The 22,443-nt window shown below is 42.0% G+C and overlaps 2 protein-coding genes across 2 annotated transcripts; both read left to right on the top strand.

Moving 5' to 3' along the window:
• The first annotated feature begins 4,145 nt into the window (after positions 1-4,145).
• phf12b (PHD finger protein 12b) lies at positions 4,146-15,946 on the top strand. The gene is made up of 15 exons (XM_062385730.1): positions 4,146-4,862; positions 5,184-5,365; positions 7,156-7,228; positions 7,369-7,825; positions 8,761-8,881; positions 8,967-9,099; positions 9,221-9,385; positions 10,128-10,271; positions 11,276-12,020; positions 12,908-13,009; positions 13,116-13,262; positions 13,342-13,437; positions 14,073-14,155; positions 14,259-14,397; positions 14,741-15,946. The coding sequence occupies exons 1-15, from the start codon at positions 4,797-4,799 to the stop codon at positions 15,217-15,219; spliced, it is 3,132 nt and encodes a 1,043-aa protein (XP_062241714.1). The 5' UTR covers positions 4,146-4,796; the 3' UTR covers positions 15,220-15,946.
• A 758-nt stretch (positions 15,947-16,704) lies between these two features.
• Positions 16,705-21,345, top strand: dhrs13b.1 (dehydrogenase/reductase (SDR family) member 13b.1). Its single transcript, XM_062385731.1, has 5 exons — positions 16,705-16,886; positions 18,570-18,688; positions 19,401-19,524; positions 19,642-19,968; positions 20,441-21,345. The coding sequence occupies exons 1-5, from the start codon at positions 16,760-16,762 to the stop codon at positions 20,695-20,697; spliced, it is 954 nt and encodes a 317-aa protein (XP_062241715.1). The 5' UTR covers positions 16,705-16,759; the 3' UTR covers positions 20,698-21,345.
• Positions 21,346-22,443: the final 1,098 nt, after the last annotated feature.

Below are 22,443 nucleotides of genomic sequence, written 5' to 3'. Positions count from 1 at the left end.
AATCAGTAGCCGTGTGGGGTAATGAAGAAATGAAAATAGTCCCATTAAACGTGTTAATTAGCTATGTAATGAAGTCATGACATGAGGCAACTGCAGTGCATCTGTCATTCGTCATGATGTATTATGTCTGCAGTGAGTCAGAGCAGGTTTACTGATGGATTTCTTTTTTAACAGTCTGAGATTGAAACACTCTATAAGCCTACAGTATGACGCACAACTTCAGTTTTTTTTCACACCTATTATTAATATTTATTATTTTAGAAATCTGTGTGTTGATGTGAGAGTAATCAACCTCAGTTTTGTTTGGTGCCACTAAATTTCAGCAAGCGGGGGATGAGGTTAGTGCTGCTGTGCACGTTGTCCTAAGTCAATTAACAGGTTATTACCAACTGAATTAGACTAATAATGAAGCTCATAGAAGGGCAAAAGACAACTTAGTCGCTGATTTTGTCTATCAAAACAGACACACACACACACACACACACACAATAATTTGTCGATCTCATTCCTGTGCTTAGTTTCTCATGGGAATAATAAAATAATCCAATCCTTAATATTAATGTAATGTTGGTGTGGCCAAGGGGGTAGAGTGGTCGTTCTCCAACAAGAAGGTTGGGGGTTAGATCCCCACTCTTCCCCATCTAAATTTCCGCATTGTCCTTAGCAAGATACTGGACCCCTAGACTTCATTCATTGCACAATATCTTACTCTATGTAAATTTAAATACATTAAAAAAAAAACACATGATGTGCGCACTTCGCTTCTGCCCAGGTCCACTAAAATAATTTAAATTATAAATAAAATAAAAGATAAAGAAATAAGAGAAAATAAATGAAAAGTAAATTTTCACTACTTTCTAATGTTCTGCAAATTTTGGAAAGAATTTGAGCTTGTAGAGTGGTTGTTCTCAAACAAAGCCTTTAATTTGCCAATTCATTTGCGTGAAAATAATAATAATCCTTACAATTTCAATAGAGCCTCACTGTCTGTTGGTGCCTGTTAGTGCTCGGGCCCTAAATAAAGATATTATACTTACTGAGGTCTTACCACTATCAAACAGCAGTGTAAAGATGGCTGTGTCTCAGAATATATTATATATATTATAAATAGTATATATAATAACTTGACTGACTGATAGTGTTTACTATAGCTGTGACTGTGTGGGAGAGGGCACAGACACATATAAGGCCAGACTGAGATCAGCACTAAATGTATAGTCCTCTGTGGGTGAAATGGGTAAAAACTTGGACCTTAGGGATAAAGCCCATATAGAGACAAATAAAGAACATGTGAGTAGAACATGAGGGAGAGCTTGGCTTAGGGGATAGAGCGGGTGCTCTGCAACAAGAAGGTTGCCGATTCGAATCCCACTCTATCCCATCTGCATGCCTAAGTGTCCTTGGCAAGACACTGAACCCTTAGATGGCCCCTCATAAATGCTGAGTGTTCTAAAAATGTAAGTCGCTTTGGATAAAAGCGTCAGCTAAATGACATGTTATGTAATGTAACATGCTGAATAGGACACTTTTAAACTGGCCATACAGGTCATAGATGATGGTGTAATCTGCTTAATCACTGACTATCTGTTAACACAGGTATATGCCCACTATTGCTTTGTAGATAGAGAAATTATGTTGACACTAAGGGACTCCTGAGACAAATTCAACCGACTGTCCATTAAGAAGCCCCGATCACTGCCAGCAACGGATGTTTTAGTTTAACTGACCTGGCTCTGCATTCACTGGGGCCTCTTCTGGGAACACATTAGTGTCTTTCACTATACTTGCTTCAATTAGGAGTTTACACAGACCTCATGAGGATAGAATGTTCCATGTTTAAATTCAACAATCGCTTACTTTGACCTGTTATGATCTGACCTGCTAAGTAGTGAGGAGGCCATTTTAGGTAAAGAACAATTTTAAACCAACACGAGATTCTTTAAACGCATTTGTTAGAGAAAGCTTTCCTGGGTGATCTCAATCAAACTGGTAACAATTGTGATCATCTAGTTCCCCTTGAATCAAACTACTGCAACAGAGTGCTGCCTCCCTCTGCTGGCAAGTGCTACTTATTACACATCTTCCACCAGGCAGGGATGTGTCTGATGGAGTTATGACCTTTATCTTTGTCTTCCGAATTTTAACTGATCATCATCTCTTATTTATTTTTCTTACAACAGAAAAATCCCATGACTCATACAAAAAAAATGCATTATAACAGTATATGTCAAAAAGGTAAAAATGTGTTTGAACAAGGTCGCATGTAGAGCAACATAACAATGGACTCATCAGTGATATTCCTTATTCATTTTTATTTTTTATTTTTCCATAACTTATCACAAAAAAATGTAAAACCATATCCTCACATCCTGATGCACACCATACATGCATACAGGATGTTTTCTTAACTTGAATGTATTTAAAATTTAATGATTTATTTTGTGTTGCATTCCATGAATACCAGTGCAGGTTATCGATTATAAAACATGTTCATGGTCATTTGATGAAATTATTTCATGATGCAGGATGGAAGGCACTTATCCCAGCCGGGAAGGTAAGATGTATTCATGTCCCTCAATCAACTGGTCATATGTCCGGCACCTTAGCCAGCCTCTCAAGTGACGTCCTCGTAAGGTGTCCCAGCTTCACATTACCTGCCTCAATGAATTTTTTTCATAAGGCAGCTGAAGAGAAAACAATGTCAGACAGAAATAATATTATCTACCAGTGGCTACTCAAACAGCCACATCCAAGGCCTGGGATCAGCAGGTCTAGGGAAGCTTGGAGTCCTCCAGGCATTGATTTAGTAGCTGTAAAATGGTGCATGTCCAGTGATTTGTCTGGAGGGGACCTGATCACGAAGAGCTGTTTATCACATCCGAGCCGCCCAGCTCTCCAGAGCAGCACCGAGCCCACAGCCAACCAGCACAGACAACAGGGACACAGCTGCCGCTGACCTGTCTGCAGTCTAAAAGCAGAAGTCCCAGAGATGATGACTGGTGGCCCGGCCCCCCACCCCTCTGTCACAGGGATATAGCCTACATGATGGATGCCGGCACCCAGTGATGACCCGACCAGAAGTCCACCAGCAGCCGCTGCAGCTGCTCCCTGACTCCTGGGGGAGTAAGCACTTGAAGTCTGTGCCACAGAGATGCTGCAACCAGGGTACTGGCTATCAGAGCTGCCATTTCCATTTAGACAACTTGGTTTGCACCTTCCACAGCACTCCCTTCCAGTTCTGCCGCTGTATGTTCCCAATTCCTAAATATACACAAGCAGCTGTTTGCATTACTCTCTAACCACAGTACAGAAGAAGTATGATGGCTATAGAAGAAGTAGACAAATATGTGATGGCTATGGAAAAAGTAGAAGATGTAGTAATGGCAATAGAAGAAGCTGAACAAGTAGTGATGGGTATAGAAGTAGAATGCGTAGTAATGGCTATAGAAGAAGAAGAAGAAGAAGAAGAAGAAGAAGAAGAAGAAGTGATGCTATAGAAGAAGTAGAAGATGTAGTAATGGCTAGATCAGAAGTAGAAGAAGTAGTAATGGCAATAGAAACTCAATAGTGCTATATATGTCAGTTTCAGTACAACAAGACATTATCTGGATGGATTTTAAAGTCTACCATCTTCTTATTATTCTGGGTTTTATTGGCGGATGGCAAACAAACGATTTGGCGCATTACCGCCACCAGCTGGTTTGGAGTTTGGATCAGGATGTCTGATCTATTGTATTGAGTTAAAAAACCAAACATTCTCTCACAGTGTTATTTGTTATTATAGGATAATTAAATAGTATTCAATAACACTTGCGTTTTGAGTAAATTTGTATGTTTAATCAAAATGTGCTTTTATCTTGCCGAGGTTTATTCTTTCTTGCCCATATTTCTGACAGTGTTTTACCGCACTGTTTACTCCCGTGTGTCCATGTCTGAGTCTTACATATTATTGTTTCTTCCTGCCCCCCCCCCCCCCCCTTCTCCCACCTTTCCTCCCGCCTTTGTTGGATGAAGCCTCCTCTTTACCGAAGCTGCTGCCACATCAGTGAAATAATACCATCTGCTGGCTCCTCGCCACACATGCATGGACCTCCTCGCTCATCTATTTCCGCTGCACTGCGCATGCGCGTTCGGCGGTTCGCGGTTGCGCCAATAGGTTTAGGATGTCGCTAGCAGCCACTGTAGATGCTCGGGCTTCTCACAACAATAACACCAACAAAATTTGCATCTGCACGTTCCCGGTTTGAGGATTTTACTTCTCGAGCGCTGTCGGAAACCGTGCATTGGACCGCGGCAGCGATTGTCTCCCGCATTTCTTCTGGCTACGTCCTCGGCTGACAATGGGATCGGAGGGTTTTGCGAATTTACACGGCTCCTTCTCGCCGGAGCAGAAACCAGAATCATGGCCGGCCAGCTAGGCCGCAGATGGGTTTTGTAGCCAGCAGCGACGGCCCGTTCATATTAAAAAAGCGTACGTAGGTCTGGCGTTAGCACACAAAGCGTGGTGCTGAGCAGCCGGTGTTTTAACCACACAGCTATCTTTGTTTCCTGCTTTCTTTTGGAGGAGGCAGCGGCACAAGCTAGTGAGCCCGTTAGCTTCACAACCTTGACTGGCTGACGTCTTGCCTTCGTAGTTAGCTCCTGTAGCCGGCTAACATTAGCTAGCATCGCTTGGCCAGCCACCCGCTGGTCAGAAACATTAGGGAAAGCAGGCTTATTGAGGGGTTTCCTGTCGTCGCTGTGTGCCCGCTAGGCAGTAGAACCGCAATCCTCTTGTGGCGACTGCTTCTGGATGAATGTGGGACAAAATGGAGACCCCGACGATTGTGTACGATTTGGATACCTCCGGGGGCTTAATGGAGGTGAGGCTGCTCTACTGTAAGGCCGTGGTTAACATAAACATTCCTGCATTGCTCATGTTTTAATGCAATTTCCTTCATTTAGATTGTGGTAATACGTAGAGCACCACGACATGCTGTCAAGCGGTTCTAGGCTGGCTCTCTCAGTAGTTAGGGTTGGTAATGGAGCCTCAAAAGTTATCATTACCGCCCCCCACTCTCAGCCCGAGCTCAGCTTGAAGAGCCACAGCCGGCAGAGAGCTGCATATTTTCCACCTCTGTGGGCCAACTGTCCGACAGGGGCCACCGCGATCTCATCATCTACGACTCAACATGTTTTCACAGCAAATCCAGACACTGCTCGCGCCCCCGAAGTCCGAGGATGTCGAGAAGAGGAGTCGCAAGTTGACGCGAGACGTCCGAAGAAGCGGCAGGGCCACCAACCATGACACCTGCGATAGCTGCCGGGAGGGGGGAGACTTGCTGTGCTGCGACCACTGTCCTGCAGCCTTCCACCTCCAGTGCTGGTAAGTTCCGTGCAACCTGTCCACGACTGCATGTTCAGGGTGAAACACTCGGAAGCAGTAGCTGCACGCACCAATCCATAATGTGTGGAGGGTTGATGCCATGAATGAGTTTGGTGCTGCAGAAATGAGCAGGAAGAAGGACACAGAGTGAAGTAAATGAATGAAATGAAGAGATTGTAACCACTAATCAACGCTTATCTAATGCCACACAAATGCCCACAGTTTTCTCTCCAAGTTCTTCCATCGGTGGGTTTCACACACCTTGTTTCATGCCAACCAACTGCATGACACTTTGTAAAGTGGCTACTTTTGTCCACAGCTTATATGCCGAACACATCCGCACGCATGAACAACACTGTAGACACATTTTTTAAGTCACATTTACTGCCAGCTTTGGTGTATTCTAAGGCCAACATCAAATTAGAGGTTTATTGAATGAAGTCTGGTGGTCAAGGAGAACAACTATCCATCTGATGCAAGCCGGTGTCGGGTGACTTTACAGTAGCTCATTGACGTTTCCTCATTCTTTTGGGGGACGTGTGCCTTTTGGCACGCGCTGCAGTACAACGTTGTTAGCCGAGAGCTTGCATGAAGCAAAACTCCGATCGTTGTTTAGAAAGAAGTATGGGGCCGGAGAGAAGCGTGTGCACGTAGCCGTGTGGAGAGGAAGAGGCTGGACTCAGCTTGCAGTCGGTCCTCCCCTCCTGTTGTGGCTGCAGCCAGCGGAGCCGCTGCTGCTGCTAAAAATGGAGTCGAGATGCCTGTGTTTACAATATGGCGACCTCCCCGCTCCGTTTTTCCTCTGTTCCACCGCCATTTTATCAACCTTTGAAATCAAGCATCGAGAAAAGGTGGAATGGCGATGACATGTCGGTTAAAATTGCCAGATAAAGCATGAGCAGCAGGGCACAGTTTGTTGTGGCCGTGTCGTAGAATACTCAGCACCGTTTGCAGCGTTTATCCGGTGCCGCTTTTCTCTGTTCAACATCCGCCCGCATGATTATTGTAACTGCATTTGGACGAACTGAGATCACACTGTCACCTGCAAACGGACATGTTTCTATCAAACATGCTCTGGCCGTGGATGGCTTAATGCTCAGATTGCACAGGCTCGTAAGGGAACTTGCTGCATTGTCAGTGTGTATCATTTTGGAGGTTGTGTTACTGGACCAGACTCATTTGTATCACACTTTTAGCATACTCCAATGGGGAAAGTTGCTATTGTCATTTATGTAGAAACTGTACTGTATATTGTTCCTGTAATTTATTCCGGAATAGATTATTTTATAGCTTCCCTCATGCTCTCAATGGGCAGAGTGAACCATATACACACACAATCAGCCTCATTGTTTGCATATTTTGTGTAGGCTTTCTATTTATTGTAGGATTTCAGTAGTGCACAGCCTTGTATTACACATAAGTAAAATGGAAAATATAATGACATTGTCTGAAGTAATTATCAATCTGCTAGATAAAGTCAGTGTTAGGATTACAAACTGAATGTTTACTTTTTTAAATGTTTGGTGGTTACTTCCAGTATGTATTTATTTATTTAAATTACAAATTGTTATCAACAACATATGACTGATTGTCTTGTGACTCTAGTCATCATCAAAACAGTGAGTTTTTTTCACTATTAAAAGATTGGTTATTTACAATGTTTTTTGCACAAAAGACCAAAGTTAGTTATAGTTTGTCAGGACTGCATATACAGATGATTAAATATGAATGTTTATTGTCTTACATTAAATATCAACCCATTTACTTATGATTTTATTTTCTAAACACAGTAATCCACCTCTAAGTGAAGAGATGCTTCCCCCAGGGGAGTGGATGTGTCATCGCTGCAATGTCAGGAAAAAGGTGAGAGGCAGGTCTTCTCGGTTACACCCCCAATCCTTGACCAATGCTATTGTCATCCTACTGTTAAAATGAAGAGAAAGGTGTCTGTATGTTACATGAATATATTAATCTGACTGTATGTCTTTGTTTGCAACTGTCAGAAGCGAGAGCAGAAGTCCGAACAGACTAACGGCCTTTCAGAGAGGTCCTCGTCGAAGCGCTCTGCTTCCCCAGCCGTCGAGCTGGAGCTCAATGCTGGCCCACTGCGGCTTGATGGCCTGCCCCCGGGGGCCGGAGCGGCGGGACCAGGTTTACGGGTGGCCCAGGTGCGCCTCTTGGACCGCAGGACCAGCAGTAGGCCAAGCAGCCGACCCGGGACGCCCACCTCCAACAGTTCATCTACACCGACTCCTTCTGAAGAGCAGAATGATGGGGAGGAGGAGGTACCCGAACCGGAGGATGAAGTTCAGGGCGTAGAGATGGACTGTGCTCCGCTATCCGCTCCAACACCACGTCTCCTTAAGAGACCCTTCCAGCTGCTGATAGCTGCTGCTATGGAGAGAAACCCCACACAGTTCCAGCTGCCCACTGAGCTCACCTGCACCACTGCACTGCCAGGTCAGTCAGTCACTATGACAACATAAACTCCACTGTGAAATAATAGTTTCGGATTTTAACTTGTTCAAATGATATGTACATAATAATCCTTGGAAAATACTGCCACAGTCATGCTGACTTTGGTGTAGTTCTATTTACGCGTATGGTTTACAAAGCCACGGTAGATTATATTTGGTGTGCTTAAAAACTCCAAACTGAGTTGGAGATCTGTGTTAATGTAACTCAATCATAATAGTTATTTTTGAGTTTTGCTTATGGTACAACTACTTCTCTGACCTCACAATCTAACTCCTAATGCACAAATAACAGTTAAAGAGCTGCTAAGTTGTCCTTTGAATCTGAGTCTGAAAGACATTTGTATTTTATTTTCATGAGCATTAATCCATCAAATATTGTTTTATACAAATTATGACAGTTTGACCCGTGCTGGATCCTGAACCCATGGTTCAGAAACTCCATCACAGCCTTTCTTTTTGAGACTCTGACACTACTAGAAATCAAAACACCAGTAGCTGAAGTAAGTCCTGAAAGTGGATTTAGATTTAGTAGTAGAGCGTGTCCTGGAATTTATTGAGCGTTCATGCCAGAGCCCTGAAGCTATGGAACAGGTCAACCACGGTTGGCAGAATCACTGGCCTCTTGTATATCTTTCCTGATACATGCTCCTATGCGTTAACTTTTCCTGATTTTACTAGGTTTTCACTGTCTCTGCCCTTATGTTGGCTGCACTATAATTGGTTTTATTTGCTTATAACTCTAGGCAGAAAAGGTCTTTGTTATATGCTCATTTTGAAGTTGCTGCCTTGTATGAAGCTCTCTGTTATGTAGATTTATAAAAGTGCTCTTTGAACAAAAGTTTATAGTATTGATAAGGTTATTGTGAGGAAATTTGGTCTGAGTTGTTTATCAATTGATCCTGTGTTTTGTATTTATAGGTAGCAGTAAACGGAGGAGAAAAGAAGAGCTATTTGGGAAACCCTTCAGGAGGCCTCAGCACGAACTAGATACTAACGGTCTGGTCCCTCTTCCAGTCAAAGTCTGCTTTTCATGCAACAGGTCAGTACTGCCAGATCACAGTAGGTGCACTCAGACTGTGAAGTGTCTCCTCTCTTAACCTGAAGTCTTTTATTTCCTCTCACAGGAGTTGCAGGATGGCTCCACTGATCCAGTGTGATTATTGTCCCCTTCTGTTTCACATGGACTGTCTGGACCCCCCACTCACAGCTTTACCTGCTGGCAAATGGATGTGTCCAAACCACATTGAGCACATAGTGGTGAGAAGCTCAATCTCAGCTCAGAGCGAAACAATCTTTTTTTTCTCTTTTGCGTTTGTCTCAGTCGGGCAGCTGCAACACAATAATTATTTTTCATCTCAAATATGTGTTTGATGTCCAGCTGAATCAGAAGAGCTTGACCCTTTCCAGCCGCTGTCAGCTCTTCGACCAGTTCCAGGACAGGATGTCCCAGCATGCTGTCAAGTTGGATTTCCTGCGCAGAGTTCACCGTCAGAATGCCCCTAACCGGCGCACCCCCCTCCACCACAACAGGAAGACCATCAAGGTAGACTGGCTGCTTCATTTTGAGAAATGGGACATATTGTATCATGTCTTCAGTATTTCCCCAAGGTTTCCTGAATAGTCTTTGTGTGGGCCTAGCTAAAATGCTAAGACAAGCCAATGAAAGACAGGCAGTTCATGCCGTAACTTGCATCCTTATAGTTGATGGTTGTGCGTTCAGAGCAAGCGAGTGGGAGTGTTAATGACAATTCTAGCACGATGTATGCAAAACTGAAAAATTTACAGAAATAATACAAATATCTCAGGATGAAAAAGTAGGGCCATACAGTTTATTAAACACCAATGAAGATTCTGAGAGCCTTTGGTGATGTGCTGTAAACCATAATGTGATGTCTGCAGTGGAATTAATGTTCTTTCCTGCTTCTACATGTGGAACCAATCTTCACCTGAATGCTTCAGAGATTTCTATGTTGTTGTGACGGCTTCTGAGTAGAGAATCTCCTGCTGAATTGTTTTTTTTGTTAACAGCGGACTCAGGAGAGAGTCCGGACCCAATTGGGCAAACATTCTCCAGAGTTCTTGTCAGAAATAGGTTTAATAACAACTCTATCATCAGAAATGAATACATGAATGAACATAATGGGCACAGGTGTCAATCTTGTTTGGCATGGTACCCAAAGATAATCATAATGTGGTAATTTATTCATTTAGAGACATTAAAATATATTTGGAAAAGCAAAATTTTACCGATCGAGTTATTTCTATCGATCACTGTTTCCTCTCAGGTGCCAGATGCCATTAAGTCCCACTACCAGAACCCTCCCCCAATACTGCTTCCTGCAGGTGTGCACCAGTTGGAGCTGGTTTGTAGTGGAGTTCCAGACCATCAAGCCTCAAAGCAACTCACCACGGAGGCCGAACAGCGGGAGGTAGGCAAAAGAAACGGCTGCAGTTACTACACACTATTGCACTGTACACATAATCACATTGTTTTCTGTATGCCACACAACTCCTATTGTAGGTTTAAAAAAAAAAAAAAAAAAAAAAAATTGGTTCAGTTTGAGATCCTTATGTACAAATAATTTTATATGTAAATATTTTTTCTGTCATATACAATGGCTTCAGAAAGGAGCCAGGCCTCTTGACGACAATTTAAAGACAGCTTAATACGTTCTGCCTTTTGCAGGAGAATAACATAGTCTAATTCCTGAATACAAATGTTTCAGTTCATAGTGTCTTTTTAAGCTCAATTAATTCTAAGTGGTTTATTCTCTAAGAAAGTATCAGAAGTGAGATATAAGTAGGAATTATATAATAACGAAATACCATCATAGAGATGTAATCAGTACAAATCATGATAAGCGTGTAAGACAACACAACATAATCGTTCATTAGTTTTGATCAAGGTTCAACTAAATTAAAATCATGATATTGATTCATATCGCTAAGCACTACGCCACACACAAGACTGCTGTGGCTCAGAAGTTTGGGAGGGCACTAACCACAAGGTTGGTGGTTTGAACTGCAGCTCCTCCATTTTGCATATCCTATGGCAAAATGCTGGGCCCCAAGTTAACCCCAATGGCTGTGAAAAATACTGTGTATAGTAGTGTTGAATAAATGTGTGTGAATGGATGAATGAAACTTGTACTGTAAATTGCTTTGGGTGGAAGAAGACTTGGAAAGCACTATACAGATATAAATATACTCTTTAAATGCAGTCAATTTACCATTTGGAAAACCTTATGTTCAATGACGGAATAGTTAGGACAAACGGTTCCTCAGAAATCAGATTATCAAAATATTTTAACAAAAGCAATTTGATTGTTTAGATTATTCTATGATGTAAATGTATATAGATTACATAGAACAGGCTTCTGTTAATGGATTTATGACCTCATGAAATTAAACCGTATTCTATTGTGTTGAACAGTGGCTTCAGGATGTGATCGCCCTCCAGTGCAGCATCATGCGACACCTTTCCATCAAACAAAAGGCCTCATCCACGGCACCTACCGTGTCATCAGTAACTTCGTCAGATGAGAAGGAGTCTGAGCAGAAAATTGGTACTAAATCATGTTTAATGTCAGAGGACAAGAAAACTCAGGCCTCTTTAGGAAGGACTTTATCCCCAGACCCCTGCTCTAAACACTGCAGTACAGCCGACGACCAGCAGCCGGCCTCTCTTTCAATTGACACCACAGCAGAGCAGGGTATCTGTAAATGCAACATGGCGTCATGTCAGAACTGTAGGATACCCAACGGACCTCTAGCAGAGGAGCATCAGCCTCCCAAGGCCAACGGACCCATAGACTGTAACAGCTTGTCAGACCCCTGCAGGCAATTGGAGCTGCAGTACAGAACAAAGCTCAGCTCAACGCCTGCAGTCTCGGCCCCTACCTCTGGTCTGGTGAACCACATAGGTGCTGAAACGGTTAAAAAGGAACCTGAAAGCACCACAGTCGCCTGCGCCCAGAAAAATTGCCCCCCTGCACCAACGATATGGCCCCACAGCAGCCAGCAAAACCACAGGAATCAGACGCCGCTCCAGGAGGCATGTATGTCCAGCAAAGAAAAACCCTCCCACTCCATTTCCAGCAGTGCCCGCTCTGACACACCACTTAAAGGCAATCAGGAGCATGGCTCTACCAAGCTAGGATCATCGTCGCCTACTCCAGGTACTAGCTAATGATTTGTATTTGACAAGTATCTTTTTATTCACTCGTTTAGTCTGCAATTGTACATTCGTTGGATACAACAATTTTTTGTTACCAGAAAGCAATCTGAAAAAAATTCTTGGATACATTAAAAAACGAAAAATATGAATACATGAATCCTTTAATTTATATAGAACCCTGAGCAAATCGTCTCCACTCCAAATAGACCAAACGCCTAACTCTGACCCTAAGGTTTTTGTTTTCTTCTTAATTCTACAAGAAAGTTGAAAGAGGTATATAAACCACAAAGCTTACCTGTTACTTTACATTACATGTCATTTGGCTGACACTTTTGTCCAAAGCGACTTACAATTAGTACACTCAACAATGGAGCATATTAAACCCCCTTCAACAACATAAATTATTGCTACGAACTCCTTATGGTCATTGCTGGTAAACGTATTTGTTGTTATGTCCTTAATAACCCATTATCAGCTCAACTTCTGCTCCAGAATGTTGGTACAGGCATCTTTCGCTGTTTAGTCTTCGATTAAGCAAAAAAATAATCAGCAATTGATAAGTAATGTTTACACAATACCAAACACTTGTTCAGTTTAACAGTGTAAATGTGATCAGACATTTCCACTTACTGCTCTCTCCACTGTCACTGATACTGGGCAAGCACAACAGACTGTAGCCTAATAGCTCCCTCTGGTGGTCACTTTTATCAAATTCCATGTTTCAAACTGAATTGAAATTTTGGAAGTAAAAACACACTGAAATAGTTTCAGTGTAAACAATTTTTTTTAAATAAATGAAAGATGGCAATAATCAAGATCCCGTTAGTAAGCAAACGTCTCGTTCTATGACTGCATGTTCCATCACCCCTGTGTGTTTCTCCTCTTTAGACGTCAAGGCTGGACCTGGAATTGACTCATTGTTGCCCAGCACTTTCCCCACATTTGCTGACCTGTCGAGCTGTATGAAAGATGGAAAGGAAGGTGATGGAGGTAGGTTTGCTCAATCAGTGGTGAGATGTGGCAACACAAACCCATTACTGTTAAGAAGCCAACAAATGGTATGATTATCTTTTAATGGTCCTGCGTGCGTTTGTAGGGATCATGCTTGAAAAACTGGATGCAGAGATGATCAAGCTCTTGGCCTGGCAGAGGATCCAGCAGCTTTTCCCTCCCAAAGCGCCTAGCACTCTGCTCACCCCAGCGCCCAGCTATGCTCCCAAAACCCCACCCCCCCATCCTGACAGTAAGTTACTTCCCCGAACTCTGACACTGCTACTTAGTAAGTTGTATGCTGTATCACAGTTAAATGTTTTCTGAAACAGGTCAGAAGAAGGTGCAGGCCCGAGCTGTTTTCTACCCTCTGACAGGGAAAGGAGGAGCTGTCAACATGTGCTACAGGACATTATACATAGGATCTGGTAAGACACTTAATCACAGGGACTGCCAAACCATTTACTCAGCTGCATTCTGTGCACTCTACTGACTGCGCTTCTGTAGAGAGATCGACTTTAATGATCAACTTTATTTAGCAAGAGTAGTGCCTTGCAGCTAAGTACTTGACACCTGTAATCAGTGTTGCATATAACGCCCGGGCCACACTGGCTGTGTTCGCACCATGGAACGGTAGCCTGTCCGCTGTGGTTCAGCAGCTGAGCTGTTGGTATAACTACTGTGTCTCCTCGAATAAAATAAGACTATGATATGAAGGTGTGCATCTTCCAGTCTTGCGATAACAATTTAAGCATTGTGAATGGTTTCGGTCAAAAGAAACAGCAGGGAGCTTTAGTGTTGAAATAGGCACAGTAAGTGTTCAAACCATTTATGTTGGTAACATATTCAATAGATAAACATTGAAACTGGTGAAAGATTTTTTTTAATCAGTAAATTACTGCATAGTAAATTACTGCATAATTTACTGTACAAGACCTTGTGCTCGAAAGCAGCGCTGCTTCTGCGGCCAGTTTGCTCTGGGCGTTAGTCTATTAGATGAGCATTACTAAGTTTGGCCATATAACAACAATAAATTTAGTTTGAAATGTTTTTTTTTGTAAAGGTGCTGACATGGACGTGTGCCTTACAAACTATGGTCATTGCAACTACATATCGGGGAAACACGCCTGTATTTTCTACGATGAGGTTTGGACTTTTTTGGTTGTTCCCTGATGTGTGATATTGTACCATTACTACAACAGTGCTGTGGTTGTTGGTCATAGACTGAATATTTGTGTGCCCTTTATAGAATACCAAGCATTATGAGCTGCTCAACTACAGTGAGCATGGCACCACGGTGGACAATGTTCTCTACTCGTGTGACTTCTCTGAGAAGGTCTCACCATCTGTACCCAGCGGCCTGGTGGCCAAAGTCCAAGGCATCATTCGTGAGTAAATCGAAATACTACACACTAAAGTTTTCCCTGTTTGTAGGATCATCAGCAAGTTTCACAATTAATTGTTCACTTCTTTTTTACAAATGCAGTCAATAAAACTGATGCAACTAAGTGTGTCTATCAGAAACAGTTATTATTGTCATTGCATAGAGTCGGAGTAGGAGTGAACAACACCCCATCCTGCCTCTAGATGGCACTCCTTGCAAACGCGTCAATGTAATGTTTGAGTTGCTGTCATTCAGTCTAATTTTACAAAACATAGCTTCACCATACAGACTCACAGATGCTGCCTTTTCCTGTCTGTGAATCCAACATCTCCCTATGTTCTCTGCAGGTCGGAGTAAGAAGCGTGAGGAGGGCGAGGGTCCAAGCTCTGTGGTGGGTCTGCTGCCAGCAGGTGGAGTGATGAGCAGCCAGTCTCAGGGCGGTTCTGAGCTGTCGTGCACCTGTAAGGCGAGCAGCTCCAGCCTGATTGGAGGCAGTGGGGCAGGGTGGGAGGGTACGGCCCTGCTCCATCACGGGAGCTACATTAAACTGGGCTGCCTCCAGTTTGTCTTCAGCATCACTGAGTTTGCGAGTAAGCAGCCCAAAGAGGAGCAGACCGCCACGTCTGCCAGCAGTTGCACTGGCAGCACCACCACCACCACCAGCAGCAGTACCGCAGCTGCCACCAGCACCGCCACCAACTCCCCCTCCACACCATCACTGCCCAGCACTGCCACAGTGAGCAGCCCTTCCAGCCAGGAAGAGGCTGACACTGAGACTGTCCCTCCCCACCAAGTGCCCGTACTGCACTCCAACTCTGTTCCGTAACCTGCACAGGAAGTCCTGCCCTCCCGCCTTTTGTTTTGCACCTTCCTAGACACAATGAAGGGAAAGTTGCACAGCTGGTTGGTCAACAGGGAAACGTTTTTTTTTCTGGTCATTTTTAATAGTTTATATCTTTGCATGAACTTGAAGTATTATTGACAATCTCCTCTGTTTTTGACTGACAGTAACCTTCTGTTCACTTCAGACCATTAGGAGTTTGAGCAACATTATTTACCTATGCTCAATTTTTCTTTTGCCAGTATATTAGTTATGTATGGTGTAACATTACTCTGTCAGTCATCCCATTTAGCACAAACCCTTTATTTTGTAGTAATGAATTCCATACATTCTTATTTCTTTTGCTGCTTTTGCACCACAGGTAGCTATATATGTATGAAAACATACATGCTTATACACTATATGTATATATAATGTAAATATATATAATTCAGTGCCTCTCAGTTGGAGAAACATTGGATTTCATGTAGATTACCATTTTTTGGTTTTTAACTGTACAGTTCATGGAATTTGTGATACTGTTTAGAGTACCTGAAGTTTTGTGATAAAACTTGTTCCTAGTCTGTAATTTTCGCTGTAGTCCGTCTGTAAATACCACATTGTTTTAGCACTCATTTTAACATCTTGTGCTGCTCTGTATATAAGCACTCTTTGTCTGTATCTGCTTGTCTGTTCAAACCTGTAAATACAGAAAGATTTTCTAAGAACAAACTATGGATGTATTCTCTAATGTTTCCAGGTCTTTGGGAGTCCAATTTGTGTCTGGATTTCCTTTTTCTGCATCATATCAAATCATTTCCAATGTCAAATGATGATCATTCAGTCATCTTATTTAATACCAGCATTTGAGCTTCCTGCCAATGAAGGACAAAAAAGGCATTCGTTCAAATGAATGAATAAATGCAGAAATAAATAAACATGTAAATAAAAAAACATGTTTCTGGATTTCCACATTAATCTTTAATATTATTTTAATTACTGATTCAAATTAAACTTGTGTCACTTTTTGGCCATATTGCCCTGATGGTGACTTCGTAGGAAAGTGGCTGCCATGTTAATGTGGTGACTTCAAGGACTGTCTACAATAAGTGAATTGCTCAGTCATTGGTGAACAATGCTGAAAACTTACTTTGTCAATGAAGTGCTGCAGTGTAATAACTAGCAATATAATTTTAAACAAGTTTGCATAACCTGGATGGGTAAAGTGTAATTTAAATGGGATTATATACTAAGAGTAGTACCAAAGTGCATGGTCTGAAACAAGAGGAAATCTGACTACCTCAGAACCATGAGGCCAACCAGAAGTAGCTTCAGCTTCGAAGTAGATTGGCCTTTGAAAGCAAATTCAATATCAGTGAAAATAAATTACAGTTTCAAGTTCTTTAGTTACTACTATTGTGCGACGCCATGTTTTTTTTACTTTTACAAGGGTCTTATTTTGAAAGTTGTGAACGGAAATTTGGACTTCCGGACCACTCGGTTCTTCACAGTGTATGGTTCCCTCTCGTGCCGGTCTGTAGCCCTAATGTCAGTGCTGCTGTGTCTCGCAGCGTGCGCGCTTTTCTTCTACGTGCTCGTGTACTACGGCGTGTTCAGAGGAGCGCGGTGCTCCCGCTCGGTGAAGCTGGAGGGGAGGACGGTCATCGTGACAGGTAGAGAGCCTCAGCTGTTAGCTTCTGCTAACATGTAGCTTCATGTTCCCCTCCCTGTGTTTCCTGAGACACGTCCGGGCCCTGAGCTGCTGTGGATCTTCACCTGCTTCACTGCTGCGAACTGCTCCACCGGCAGACATGTGTGAATATGTAAATCTGACATCTGACACAACATCTCCCAGCTCAGGGGTAGAGTGAATCTACAGTTTGTCTGATGGCCGCTAGGAGGTCTCTCCAAGCAACAGGCAACTTTTAGTGAAAGTAAGAGAAGTGATGGAGGAAGCAATCTGTCATAGTCATTTTCCATTCAATGATAAATTAGTTAAGAAGCTTATTAATCCAATATGAAAGCATGAACTTATCTCAATCACTGAGCTGAATTTAAAAAGTCTATATATACATAGAACTTTTTTAAAGTGTCTTTTTATGACATGTTTGTACTTTCATATAATTTCACCTTGTACACAAATAATATTGTGAAAAATAGGACAAAGTGACTTGCCTCGAGTTACCACCATTACATCATCAGCATTGAAACATATGAATAGAGATCATGGTGTCAACCCTTCACTCAGTTTTCCTTTTATTTAAAATAGCTCGATCAGTGATTATCATGTCAATCCCCCTTTACCCTGGGAAAGCCCAATTACCAGTACAACAGCAAACCAGATTAATGGAGCCTTATCATGAGGCCAACATGAGAGGTCATTAGTAACTTGTTACAATGCTGGGATGGATTCCAAACACTGATCGAAAGTCTTCCAACAGAATGATATTGTGCAAGTAATCCCAATTATTTGGCAACAGCTTTTTCAAGGATTTGGGTAAATTAAGGGAGGTTTGATGTTGGTCTATAAATATCTCAAACATCTGGGCCAAGAGTGTGCTTTTTAATTAGCAGTTTAATTACTGCTACCTTAAAAGCCTGCGGTATACAGCCAGTTAATGGGTTTGGCGATGTAAACCTAATTGCCATTTAACGATGTATGCGGTGAGACTTTGTGATGGACCATTTTTCTGAAGCCATTTTCAGACATGACTTGCGGGCAAAGTCCGGAGACTTTATTCCAGAGACTTGATGCACAACGCAACAGGAGGTTCTCTGCACAGACGCATTCACAACAGCAAAAAATCCTCTGCATCATTTAGACGAGAGGTGGAAGAGGCAGGAAGTGACGTATAAACTCTGCTGCGGAGATCGCGTGATTTTGCGTGATCATTAGTTCACACATCAAGTTCTCCTGGATGTCTATTGACATCAGACTTGGTGGCCAGTTGGAGAAAATGATCAGCACTTGTTTTCCGAATGTGTTGGTCTCATCTAGTGAAATAAAAACTTCTCAATTTGGTCTTGTGGTGATTCGGACTTTAGGTTTCATCCAGTTACTGACCACTGATGTAGTTTATCATAGGATGTAGATGAAGACATTCTCGACTTAGTCCACAGGCTGAAGACACAGTGCTCTACCCCCGATGTCTTAAATCTTGTATTGGATTGAAGTGCTCTTCTGATGCTGAATAATGATCCCTTTATACAACTGCTCTTTGTATAATATTTGTTGTTATGTAAATCAACATTGATTGACAGGCATTTCATGAGAGTTATGTTTTGGTGATTGCAGCTTGATGCCCTTTGGTCATTTTTCATTGACTTTCATGCACATGACTCACTTGCCTGCACAGGGGGGAACACTGGCATCGGCAAGGCCACGGCTCTGGAGCTGGCTAAGAGAGGAGCCAGGGTGATTCTGGCCTGCCGCAACCAGGAGAAAGCCGATGCTGCTGCCTTTGACATCCGCAGGGTAAGTTCTCTGAGAGGTGCAGTCGTCAGTAGATCAACTCATCTTAATATTGTGGCAATAGAGCATGTGGTCCGGATATTCTTCAAAATGGATTAACACAGTGAACATCAATTTACTGCACTGGTGCCTGCATAGGTGGACTTGCTCATGTTCAGTCGTCATGTATGTTCAAAGCTTTGGACATGAACAGAGGATTAAATGTGTAACACATCTACCTTTGAACATCTTTAGAAAGCCTCACGTTAAGTTGAGTGTCTTAAACCTTGTACAATGCTATGTTTTCTTTAGGTCAGAATACTGACTGGTGCAGGGACCATGTTGTGATGCAAGGAATTATTTATATTTTTTCCCAAACAAATCACAATTTTGTGGCTAAATATGCTTGAAAACTGACATAACTTTACTGAAACCTAAAAATAAATGTCTGGCATAGGTCTTGCACATAATTATGATTTAGTATAGTGTAACCAAAAGGGGAGTCAGACAGTTTTGGGGATTTGCAGCCATTGTACGTCAACAGGTCTGACTTCAGACTGACTTTGAAATCTAGAGATTGGGTTTTCGTTGAAGTGCATGTCCATGGCATGACCTTGATTTTTGATGTTTTGCCATCATACAGGAAGTTGTTGAATGAGTGCATTGAGTTTTGTCATAAATGTTTATTTCTGCTAGATATGTTATGTGAGTTTGATCCAGAATTATGGTTTTACAGGAGAGCGGGAACAATCAGGTGGTGTTCATGCAGTTAGATCTGGCGAGTCTACAGTCTGTGCGCAGTTTTGCTAAAACCTTCCTGAAGACTGAACCCAGACTGGACATTCTTATCAACAACGCAGGTGAAGATTATGATTTGGGCTATTTTCATATTTGATTCCATTACAAAATGGCTTCAATACACTGAAGCAGACTAAGAGACTGAAGCAGCTGCCCGATACACATACTCTGCTTTTCAGGTGTGATTAGTCAAGGACGCACAGAGGATGGCTTCGGCCTCACGTTTGGGGTGAACCACCTTGGTCACTTCCTGCTCACCAACCTCCTCCTTGAGCGACTGCAGCAGTGTGGACCAACCCGCGTTGTCACTGTGTCTGCACTCCTGCACCGCTTTGGAAACATTGACTTCCATCTGCTGGCTTCCAAGAAAGATTTGGTGTCAGGTCAATCCACCTGGTACAACGTTCAGGCCTACTGCAGCAGCAAGCTGTGTAATGTGCTCTTCACCAGGGAGCTGGCCAATAGGCTGGAGGGCACTCGTGTCACCTGCTACACCCTGCACCCAGGTCAGTTGCAACCACACATTCTAGAATTAGAGTTCTGGCTGATGTAACATATCCTGTGGCAGCTATTTTGGAGGTCAAGACAAAAGCTTGACATTTTTTTCAACTTTAAGGTAGGCCTGTCACATAACACATTTTGTTGGACGATATATTGTCCAAGAAATTATTGGGTTGAAAAATATTATTGTCATAATTTTCACACCATTTTATACCACTGATATAATTATAACTATATTATCGCATAATCATGCAAATTGCACTTGAATGTCTGTGCATGATGTCTCTGGGGTGATGTTGGGGGTTTGGACTTAAACTTTACTCCTTTTCTATTGTTTATGTGAATTCACAGAATGTGCTTTGTTTTTGATTGTGGTAATAGTCTCATGTGTTTCTGGGGGGAGGGGGTTGACTGGAAGAGCAAACTACCCCTAGTCCAAGTTGTGCTTTACACTAAACTCCACTCTGTTCTTCCCAGGAGTCATCTACACAGAAATATTACGCAATATGAGCCTGTGGCAGCAGCTCCTCATCATGCCCTTTGCCAAGCTTTTCTTCATGGACCCGGAGGGGGGGTCCCAGACCACCCTGCACTGTGCCCTGCAAGAGGGCATCGAGCCTCTCAGTGGACGCTACTTCTCTAACTGCGCACTCCAACGAGTTGGCGCCAAGGGACGAGACGATGCCCTGGCAAAGAAGCTGTGGGAGTTGAGTGAGAGATTAACAGGTTTATGACATTTGACTGAAACCTAATCCAGATGTTCCAAAGACTGTATGGACAGTCAGTGCTTTACAGACCTCAATATGCCTTGTTGTTGGTCAATGTTCCTTTAAGGGCTGGTTTCAAATAAGGTGGATATTTGCTATACATCTATTGTAAAGCTTGTGCCTCCTGTCTGGGCTATGACAGTTTTCCACAGAGATGTCTAAATTGTCCTTTTCACTCTGTCTGGCAACAAATTGATTGCTTTTTTACCATCAGTCCCAATTTGGCATTATTCAGACCTATTTAAAAATGAACAAATATGTGGTTTGTGTAATAATAGGCATCTGCAGCAGGTGTTAACCCAATTGAGGAAAAAGCCTGTCTGCTGAGTCAATGTAGAGCCATGAGTGATTATGCTCTATGCCCTTAATTGCTTTGATTCCGAGTTAGCTGATAGAGGGTTAGCTTTAGCCTGAAGACCTCCTCGCTTCCCTCGCCTTCACTTACCTAAGTCTTCTAACCCCAACCTCCTGTTTACTTTGTATTTGTGTTTCAGAAGTGTCTGTAACTGGGACTTAAATGTTCAACACATTTATATCTTTATTAACCCGATTTGTTGAGCTCACCTGAACATGAAATCTGTGTAAGTTACTAATTAAACACGTTTTATAACGGTTGTCTACATGTCTTGTAAAGTATTTCATAAAAAACATACGTGGTTGGGTTTGCTCTTCATTATGGAAGACCAAAACTGTCAAATGAAATAAAAGAATAAATCATCATTCCAATTAATGAATAAATAAACAAATTAATTCACATGCCTTTAAATGCAGACATTATTTAAGTTATAAAAGTTACAATTTATGAATTGAATGTGTTATTAAAATGCTAAGTATACGTAGAAGCAAAAAAAAAAAATTAACCTAATCAGAACCGCTGCAGAACTCTGACTATTAATTGCCACTATTAAAAGGGCACATATAATGAAGTGGAAAGCTATTATAACTGTTTAACAATATGAATAGGATAGGAGACTCAGTGCAGTCAGAACGAAATGTAAATGTTACCTGTTTGGTTTATACACTAACTATGTTTGTACCAAAGCCCTGGTTAAAGGTGGACCAGCTGCATTCAGTATGACCCAACTAACATAACTCACATTTGCATTCTGACAATTACACTATACTTAATTTGAATGTTTTGGATCAGAAACTTCCTAAAGGAACTCAGCTGTGGGAATAACTGCAGCTACTTTTACCACAGCTGGTTCTCACAGGAATGGAATAGCAGTGAAGACCGTTTTTACTTTTTAAGTCCTGCACAGCAATGTGTGGTTCTTATTAATACTTCCATCGGTCAACACAATTAATAAATATTCGACATTCATTACTGACCATTAAGGATTTAAATTCTTCCTGTAAATTTAGTCAAACATGTGACACAAGAAACCACCAAATATACAAATAGGAACACATCCAGAACTTTAGAAATATTGTACTTTCAAAATACATTTTAAATTTTCTACTCTGCGTTTCTTTTAATAAATATCACAAAGCATTATTGCTGCTAAATAAACCCTGTGTATGAAAGACACATTTCTGTCATGAGTTATTATATAAGATTAATAGGTTTACCAAAGCTGAAAATATATTTGAGGCTTTAAAAGAAATAAAAATAAAAATAAATCAACCTGGAATATGACATATTCATTATAAGTCATGTTGTACGGTGACATTTTGTAAAATATAGTATTCTGAGACCATGAATGATGTGAT

The sequence above is a fragment of the Platichthys flesus genome, chromosome 4 (assembly GCF_949316205.1).
Source record: "Platichthys flesus chromosome 4, fPlaFle2.1, whole genome shotgun sequence".
Classification (NCBI taxonomy): domain Eukaryota; kingdom Metazoa; phylum Chordata; class Actinopteri; order Pleuronectiformes; family Pleuronectidae; genus Platichthys; species Platichthys flesus.
This window is presented reverse-complemented; position numbering and strand designations above follow the sequence as displayed.